Consider the following 10,000-nt stretch of genomic DNA (forward strand, 5'->3'; position numbering starts at 1 on the left):
GGTCTTCACCTCGTCCCAAAGTTCAACAGATTCTTCATCCTGTCCCAAAGTTAATATTTCTGTATCACGATTACTCGATATCTTCGTCCTCCAAATCCTCCAAGAAGGTTGAAGGAGCCCATCCAACATCCCCTTGCTCATTTTGCACACACCACCAACCGCTATCAGTCTTGTGCAGTATTCGCACAATTTCATCTTCGTGCAGATCGATTTCTTGGTTGTCTGGATCCGCTGTGTAATCCTCAAGCACACGACATGATAGATGTTTACTTGGAAGTTCTTTCTCTTCGTCTGCATCGCCTTCGTCATCACCGTCTTCTTCCTCAGCTTGGGAAAAAGTGTCATTTTTCCTGCGCCCACGAGGAAGAACCAGGAAACTAGAGCGCGTCCATCCCCTTATTCCATCCTCGCTTTGTACGAATGACCAACCGGCTTCCGCCTGTTCTAAGACCTTAACATGGCTACCTTCCGAAAGAAACATCTCTGAGTCGACTGCGTGCGACTTTTCTACACGGTAGATTTCAGGTCTATATTCTTCACCTGAATGCTGCACGCCATTGCTGAGATTAACCTCAATTTCAAAACTTTCTGTAGAGGCAACTCCATCATCTAGGGGCAGGCAAACATTTCCATCGGGAGTAGGCCCCCTTTCTGTTTCGTCGACCACGATCGAAGGAGGCTTCTGTGTTTTGCTTTGTTTTAAGTGAGACTTTTCCCATTCCGACTCTGATTCGTCGTCACTGGAGCTCCAAACCTTCATTTGCTGATTAAGATCCCTAGCTGTCTCCTCCTCAATTGAATCCTGGCGGATGACCATTCTGTCGACGCTGGAAGGAGGGAATGTGTTGCGCCTTTGTTTCTCACCCGCGTCCACGTCGTCTCCAGGATGCGTCTTGATTCCGTTTGGTAATGTGGACCTTCTTTTTGGAGAATCGAGATTGGGACTGTCAGTTGAGTCGAGGGGCCTGGGTGGCCTTCTCTTTGGGGGGGACGTTTTTGGTGTACTTTCGTTCGACGATGTCTTGAAATGCGTTGTCACACCAACAGGTTGTTTGCAGAAACCGTCGAGCGCCTCTACAAGCTCTGCGTGTGAAACCGTGTCGTGTGAAATATCGCATGAACCTGAATCGCTGTCTGTCACGTTTTCGTTTTCTAAGTCAGAGCGTTCCATCACCACGTGATTTGATATTTCACTGGAAACAGAAGTTTTATTGGAAATGTCCCCTGTCGCTGCTATTTCTTCGTCGTCATTTTGTTCTTGGACATTGGGAAGTGACCTAAAAGGGGCATTTGTCCCGTTGGAATTACTGGGAAGCATTGAATCCAAGCTTTGAGACCGCACCATATTCAGATCGTCCTTGGAGCTCATAGAGTTTTCAGCAGTTTCTTCCCGATCGAAGGTAGGTTTCACTACGGTGCTGACGGCTTTCCGCTCTAGTGAGGGCCTTGGGCTGCTTTCAGGTGTTGGTCCTTTTTCCTTCTTTTGTAACTGAAGAAATGCTGAGCTCATTTCTACCATAGCGTTAACAGTTTTTTTGTCGTTCCTTGAGGTCTTCCTGCTGTCGTCGTCAATTTCTCCGGGTTCCATAATGGTCACATGTCCTTTTGCCTTTTTCTTCTTCTTCGGCAAAGATCTGTTCTCTTCCTGTGAAAAAAAAATGTCATACGTTACAGGACGGATATTAGCAAGTTTGTCGGTTTTGCCAAAAAGTCCGTCGCCTAACAAAAGGTTCAATTTGCCGAGAATTCTCATAATCTTGAGTATCAGTTTAAGAATTAATACGAGTGGTATTTTGAGAACTTTCAAAATATCACGAGTACTTACTAATTCCAATTTGTACGAGATCGTGCAATCTTTTGTTTATAGTAATACAATTCTCGATGGATCCTCTGCCATCAAAAACCTTCACAGTGATTTGACTACTCTGTTTTACTATCATTTGCTGTTTTGTTTGAGATCATTTTGCATGTCAGTTTTATCTCAAAGCGCGAAACTACTTCGAGTTTTCTCTGGCCTCTTTGTTTGCTGAACTGCTCTTATTGCTTCATTGGCATTGCCGCCTAGAGAATGGGAGAGAATCCTCCTATATGGTCCTACATCAGCCGTCCCTTTCCCGATGAAAATTATTTGAAATCTATTATTGTCTTATTATATGGCAAGCAATTCTCAGGCGAAATAAAGCTCTCTGATTTGCTGCTTTTAATGAAGCACTCTGATTGGCTGCTTTTAGTAGTTTCTCCTGGGAAGTATTTTAAATATTTTCCATCACAACAGTACAATTACCGTTCAAAGTTCGTTGATGGAAGACGAAAATTACGAAAATTCACCATGCGGAGAAGTGTCCGATTGCTCAAAGAAACGATGCCATATAATAAAAGACTTGTAGCGAATATTGGCCCTCGGTCGTTTTTGTACGGCCCTCGCGCTCGGTTAGTAAGATGGTAATAGCGGAGCTCCGCGCACTCACACGGAGCACCATAGTTGAAATACCCATCGATGCGAGAAATTTCGGTTTTATAGCCATGACGTCATTGACCGTACGTCCGTACTTCCACCCCTCCATGTATGCCAATGTGACCAGTATCTCGCTACTTTAAGCGCACACCTTTGATACTGGAAATCCATGTTAAGGTCAATTGACACCAGTCAAATCAAGGTATCTGCTAACCAGTGTCACGTGACCATATCACGGGCTCAAGTTTAGAGCTCATTGAGGTCAGCTTTTTTTAAGTTGACAGCTAACCAGGTACTGGGTTTCGATTGTATCGCAGGCTCAACCCAGGTTAACTCATGTAAACATAAACGAGGCTTCATTTTTCGCTCGGTTCGCGTGGTTATTTTAAAGCCTTTACCAATATTGTTGATTAATTCTCTTCGAAAAATGCGTGGTTACCCCAATTTTCTTTTTGGATTTCAATAACACTTGTTAAGATCTGCTTTTCCCGCTTATTAAGTAAACCGCGCAAAAATACGTTTGAATTAGTAGGCACCGTCCTTTATAACAGTTAACACTTTTCGCTTAGTTGCTATAGCAACATAATTCAGACACAACAGGGTTCACTTTTGCATAAAATTGTACTGCCCTTGTCCAGTCAAAATCGACTCATTCTTGTTGAGTATGTTCTAACATGGGAAAAGCAGATAGCCGATAGTGAGGTATCAGTTTTTGAAGGGAAATTTTTGGGTAATCACATGATTTCGAGCGCAATTTGGAATAAATAAGCATGAAAAAATTTTTCAAAGACGAACAAAATCACCCGCGCCCGGAGGGCACGGGCAAGGTGGAGTGTTTGAAAAAGTTAAGAGTGGCTGATGCCAAATTGCACGAGAAAAAAATCATGGGATTGCTTATGGTAATATTCATGAAACATAATGACGAAATACCTTATCGTAAGCATGCAGATGCAACTCATGCGTATCACGAATCACGAATCAAAAATTTTCGCCATCCAAGGCTCGCATTTTATCGGCTATCTGTGTTGCTGCGAATAGGTACCAATTCAGGGAGACGAAAAAGATCATCCCATGTTTTGAGCCTTGTTGCTGGCTTTAAATTATTTACTGTTACAACACCCAAGGCCTCGAGATATATTTTCAACAGTACTTTAGAATGAAAGGCATTTACTTTTTCTCAACTTGGATGAGGCCATAACTATGGAGCTAAAAATCTTGGGGTTCTAGGCGACATGACTACTAAAGAAATTTTGTAATTCAAGGCTATGGACTCACCTCATTATTTAAGTCATTGACAGTCCTAAATGAGCGTGTTTCTGTCAGAAAAGAAACAGACAGTTATCAGTTTGTCGTTTTCACCCAGTTATATAGTAACAGGACTTAAGTGAAATCAACTTTCTAATTTTTTTTCTCCATTCCGCAACTCTGAATTTTTGGATTCGTGGAGCCACCATTGCGACGTACCCTTAGACTAGTCAAGAAAATAATGGACCGAACATAATAAAGAACTGAATCTAAACTTGAAAATATGGCGTTGTCCTAATTCATTGAAATACAATACCTCTAACAAATCGACTTCGAAAGCCGTTCTGTATTTACGGACCAGAGTTGATTCCGGTTAAAAGTCACTTTATTGTGTTTATGAAAAGATCCAGCACAAACTCAGCTCTCTTATGGCAACGACCAGGACAATCATTTGTCCACGTTGGTGGTCTGCTATCAACAATATCCCAGACAGTCAGCTGAATACAGATTACATCCTGAGCAAATGTGACCCCTTCGTTTTCAAAGCCGGGCCAGGCAAAGACCGACCTTGTTATACTTTTTACTAACAAGAAACAACGAAGTATGAAGCGCTGATAAACTGGAAAAGGAGCTGTGTTTGGTGGAACGGCGTCAGCCAGGACAAGACCAATAATCGACGAGTAGTTTCCTTTAACCGGAATCAACTCTGGTCCGTAAATACAGAACGGCTTTCAAAGTCGATTTGTTAGAGGTATTGTATTTCAATGAATTAGGACAAAGCCATACTTTTTAATCGACGAGTAGTTTTCTTACAGTAGCCCAAGAAACTATGCCATTCGTGAGGACATTTGATTGCACTACTCACCTGCAATAATATCATCATCTTCTTCGATGTTACTCCTGAGTTGAGTCGTGGAACCAATTAGTCTTGACTTTCTTCTTCCCATTCTGGAATTCCGTCTTTCTTCTCCCAGTTTTCTCAGGTGCATGACTGGTACCCAGCCCTCTCTTCCAAGATAGCTGGGGTAAAAGAAGTTAAGTAAATGAGAATTGGACATTCGGTGCGTCGGTAAGTAATAACTCTGAACGTGAATGAAAAACCTAAGATTGAAATAATCCTTGTCAGGAGCCCATCATCCGGAGCGTGCAACGGCGTTTTCACAAGTAAGGTTATTTTTAGATTGAATTTCCGGCTAATAAGACTCCCACAGGTGCCCGATGCCCAATTACAAGAAATTAAGCTGACGTCATAGGGTCACCGAACCGGAACTGCCTTTGTTTTTTGACCTAATTTGCGGGAAGGGCTAGTCTAAAAATAAACCTACTTGTGAAAACGCCGTTTCACAAACGCTGTATGGAAGTTGCACGCTCCAGATGGGCTCCTGTCCTTGTCTAAGGCAGTAACTGGTAGCATAGTTAGCGCTACTGAACCCTTTGCGAAATAGTACCGGTCAGAGGCTGGTATGAATAATATACCGGCAAAGAATAGGCCATTTCCGAGTTCATGTATGCCTCCTCCTCAAAGCGAGTCTAAGTGCCAAGTTTTTGTGATGGTAATTAGTTCTACTTTACATATGATTCTCAAACTCATTAATAATTTATAAGCCAAAAACAAAAGAAATCACTACCGTGAAGGAAGTTTGGATATGTGGTCTTAATTAGCATAAAATTTCGCCAACTTTGATCCCAAATATATCTTAAAATACTGATTCCTTTAAGACGAAACTGACATTTCCCTTTTTATTCAACTTATACGACATACAGTCTATTTTAGACTTCAAATCTACTTCAACGAAACAAAGATTTTAAACAAGCTGAGAAGATTCACAATAGGCGAGGCAAAGAGTTGAACCCGAATCGATGGCTTCACCTTGCAGTTCCGATATCCACTAGACTAACGAGACAACCTCCCGCAAAATCGAATTTTTTAGAGTATTGAAATAGTAGTACCCAGCAAAACAATTGAAAGTTAGCCGTCTTCAACGGGACCTAAATACTGTAGATCAGCGCGGCATAGCTTAGAAATGCTATTTCTTGTTGAACTAAAGCTGTAATTCTGCCTGTTTTCATTCTTTTTAGAGCGGTAAGCTTGTCAATATTAACATGGGATATTGCGTCGTGTAATTGTTACGAAATGTCCAATGTCAGTTTGAGGGATGGAAATTTAGTGTTGACCTGTTTGATATATTACATGAAAACTAATTTTCCTAAGAAAACTTCACACTTAGACTCGCTTTGAAGAGGAGGCAGACATGAACTCGGAAATGGCCTATTGTACGTGCTGTCTGAGGTGCAAGGCACCCAAGAAGCAGAAGCAGTGAAATATGAAGAATTTACAATTTATTACAGTCAGCAAGTGCCTTTTTCTGAGGAATTCTGGTCGCCGAGGCCAAGAATGTGTTCGCATATTGACACGAATTAGACATATTTGGTGTGCAAATAGAGGTTATTACACGGGTGGCGACAAGATATGAGTGCCAAGTACAAAATCTTACGGGTGAAAGCAGCGAACGAACGAATTATTGTTCTTACTGATCAAACATAAAATTTATATCTTCGAGCTAACGCGTAATTTTCTTTTTATTATTTTGACAATAAATGAACACAATGGTAGAGATTGAAAAGCAGGCTTGATACAAATACTGAGCATTAAGACAAACAAAAAAGGCGGGAGAAAAGGCGGGAATCGTGACGTCATCGCTCAATATGACCACATTTGTGTTACTTACGAAAAATTCCGTGCCCGGATGTAGTGATCGTATCGATTCTACAAGTGCCTTTGTTCCCGTTAAAACACTATTCTATGGCTATCAGCCAACGATGTTCAGAATTCCACACAGTTCGCGAAATTTACGAATTAAAACCGATAAAAATTTGAAGGATGTTAACTGACGTAGCCAGGATTTGCTACAACAATTAGGCCCTGGAATTATATGATTTTTCTTGTTTGCTATAATTTTTTATACTTACGAAGCTTTCCACCATCCGTCAAAGTTCTTTTCCAATATTTGCAAATTAACACCGATGTCAAATGTGAGTTCATCGTCTTCAACTGCCACATAGCGTTTACTTGTGACGTAGACCTCACCTGCAAGGAATAATTATGCAAGCCAACGTTGAGTTCACATTACTGTAAGGAAAACTGCCGATAGCTCACTTTTTTTCCCAATAGTTAGTAAACATTTCTAAGACACTCGCGTGTGTCCCTGCATGACTAGCCTATGCCACGACTTCACCACAAATCGTGTCGACGTGTAAATCAGACTTAAGACACCCTTGCTACCGACGTTTACGGGTCGTGCGCGCATGACAGGTGGAAAAGTCGTTAGCAAAAATGACGTACTGCTCGTCAGAAAAAATCGTGCCTTCTTAATCACCCTTAAACCTGGGAGACCCTCGCGTTAGACCGATCAGTCTGATGAAGCAGAACCAGCAAAGGTGTTCTCGGATAAGAAACGAACACAATAGCCTAGAGCTAGAAAAAACGCGAGCTGCGTAAGTCCAAAATCATCACCTGTCCCCAGTTGTTCAAACGATGGATAGCGCTATCCGTCGGATAAATCACTGGATAACTCAATCGATTTTGCTAGCGCTATCCATCGTTTGAACAACTGGAGCCAGGTGGCTATCTCTGTCCCGGATGTGGAAGAGTATTACGTTCACTCGTCTCATTAATCCGCTACAGTGGGATTGTCACCGTATTCATTATCCCCCAACGTGATGTCCTTTGTTCATCGTCGATAACAATGGCCGAACAAGAGCAACGAAAAACGGCGTATTCAAATAATTTCATGGCTACTGTTTGGCTTTACCAAAATAACCAGATAGTAGTCATGTCGATGTTCTAAACGTAATTAAAATTAAGCACGCGACTTTTCTTGAGTCACGAACGGAAACCGAAAGAGAAGATACATAACAATGTAAATGTGTTAGTGTCAAGACAAGTCAAACAGGAAAACAGTTCACTTCCGGTTGCAGTCTGTCGTTCTAAACCATCGCGTGCTTGAGCTTCCTCTTCGTCTTTTAATCAAAATCCAATATTGCCAACAGATCTATTTTTACTAATTTTTGCCAACTGTCCAAATTTAAAATAAATTGGATAGTTTTTGCCGGAACGATTACTTCAACTTTGAACAAACCGTCCAATTTGAGAAAAATCTGGATACTTTGCATGAACCAATCAAATGTCAAGATAAATAAAAGAACCGAGGCGACGTTGTTGAGCCACGGAACGGACAGCAGAAGTGAAACTTTCGTGCGCCAGGACAGTGGTTTCTCTCAGATTTTTAAAGTAATCGTCTCTAATAGTGAAAACAAACCGTTTTTGGTTTTGGTAGCTATATAATTAATAGGTAACAGGACTACATGCTTGTCCAATTTGGAAATAATTGGATGAGAACAATTGTGAGGACTACCAAAGTGGACGAGGCCGTAGGCCGAGTCCCTGAATTTGTCACTCCGAGGATTTTTTCTCATCCAATTATTTCCAAATTGGACAAGCATGTAGTCCTATTACATATGCAAAGTGGTACTATGATCAAAAAATAAAATCTTTTTTTCCTTCGGATTTCAAAACTATGTTCACTAAACACTGAGTGACCAATGTTTTAAGCCTTACTTTCAAAAGGACATTTGTTTATTTTAACTGGATTTCCTATTTAATGGTCCGCCATTACTAACTTTAAAACTTGAGAGATCTGGATAGAGGAGAAGATGAAGTCAAAGACTCACTAGTTTAAGAATGCCATGCCTTCGTACGCGACTGAATTAATATGCAGCACGGGAGCTTCAGGTTTTCACATTTTTAAACTCGTGTTTTGCATACATAATAAACTGTTTTACACGCTGAAATTTAAGCTATTTAGTGAATGACGTCACTTTTCCCTAGATCCAGCCCTATGAGGTCCAGTCGGTCAGTTTTGAACGTGAGGAATGGCTTACACTCAACCTAAACAGCCATTGGATAAAACTCAAAGCTCATAATTCTGCCAGGCCGGTGATAAGCAAACATTCTTTCAAAATCTGAAGTCAAAAAGGAAGTGATTTTTTAAAATTTTATCATAGTACCACTTTCCGGCTAAGGACATGGTGCTTGATCACGTGATTGAATGGGTTCTTCGGATCGTGACTGCTTATGCAACTTGATTTGTCAAACATCTTTCTTCAGATTTTTCATTTTCTACATTAAAGAACTTTTATGTGAGAAAATAAGAATACAGTATCTGCCAATGGAAGTCGAAAGGAGATATCGTTTGTTTTTTGCTGTTCTCTCTCGTACAAGTTTACTTGTTTACGTAATAAAGCCACATTCACCTCAATACAATAAATTAACTCAAATGCCGGGAGATTTGCTGTAAGAGATGAGCCCTACCTTGTCCAATGTCAAATGTTTGCACATTTGGCGTCTCTTCAGCCATTTCGTCCGCCGGTTCAAGGAACAGAGCTGGTGCCCAGCCCACCTCGCCATCGGCATCCACCAACCACCAACCTATGAAGATGATAAAATACTGCTTGATAACTGCACAAAAAACAAACTGCTGCCGACCTACTGTAGCTTGATGGAACCTCTTAACTGTTTCTTAGATGGTGGCTGCGAAAAGCCAACCACATATTCTTTTCAAGTGGGAGTTTAAACAAACGACACTTGCGCGTTTCTAACCGTCAAGTTTTCCATAAAACAGTTTTTCATACCACATTGCCTCTTTTCAATAACATCCACCACTGTCCCTTTTTTCAAATTAATATCGGTCTTGGCTTGCTTTTTGTAGTCGTCCATAACAACAAAGTGTTCCAACACAATTGGCGAACTGATGTTGATACCGTCTGGAAAACAAAAACGAGGTTAGTAGATTATTGAGCAAAGAATATTGACAGACTGCTCGGTGATGGAGACCATCTCATGCTTGCTTTTAATGCATTCTTTGAGTAGGTTGTTCCTTAATGCATTTTCGCTTTTCTTTGTTAACATTCTTCACTTTTTACTCACACACTCTTGTTCTCCCAAATTTTTGTAGCCTTCCTTTCATAGACTTTGTAAAGCTGCTTTTGCTTCTTTTCTTGAATCGTGCCCGCTTCCTACGAATCAATGATTAAAAACAGCGTAAACAACGTACAACCACAGAATGTCAATCCAAAGTCACGACGTTGTTGACAGTCAAATCCATCAGCTAAAAGATAAGGCAAAAAAATGCATACAGCCGAGTTGGCGGGCGCGGGAAAGCGTGGGGAAAAGCATGATAGCGAGGCACAGATGTTTTTGCTGATTGGCTGTGCCTGTGGGGTGAGATTCTTAATAGGGAG

The 10,000-nt window shown here is 41.1% G+C and overlaps 1 protein-coding gene across 1 annotated transcript in view; it reads right to left on the reverse strand.

Annotated features, from left to right (window-relative positions):
• Nucleotides 1–10,000, reverse strand: part of LOC138044006 (SH3 and PX domain-containing protein 2A-like) — a 19,730-nt gene that overhangs the window by 1,114 nt on the left and 8,616 nt on the right. The window contains exons 6-12 of the mRNA XM_068890581.1: nt 9,687–9,775; nt 9,392–9,523; nt 9,072–9,188; nt 6,671–6,788; nt 4,566–4,720; nt 3,731–3,771; nt 1–1,645 (exon numbers count right to left, since the gene is read on the reverse strand). The exon at nt 1–1,645 is cut by the window's left edge and continues 1,114 nt beyond it. Of these exons, the coding sequence (XP_068746682.1) occupies nt 71–1,645; nt 3,731–3,771; nt 4,566–4,720; nt 6,671–6,788; nt 9,072–9,188; nt 9,392–9,523; nt 9,687–9,775 (2,227 nt within the window). The 3' untranslated portion in view covers nt 1–70. The remainder of the gene's footprint in view (nt 1,646–3,730; nt 3,772–4,565; nt 4,721–6,670; nt 6,789–9,071; nt 9,189–9,391; nt 9,524–9,686; nt 9,776–10,000) is intronic.

The sequence above is a fragment of the Montipora capricornis genome, chromosome 3, assembly GCF_036669925.1.
Source record: "Montipora capricornis isolate CH-2021 chromosome 3, ASM3666992v2, whole genome shotgun sequence".
NCBI classification, from domain to species: Eukaryota; Metazoa; Cnidaria; class Anthozoa; order Scleractinia; family Acroporidae; genus Montipora; species Montipora capricornis.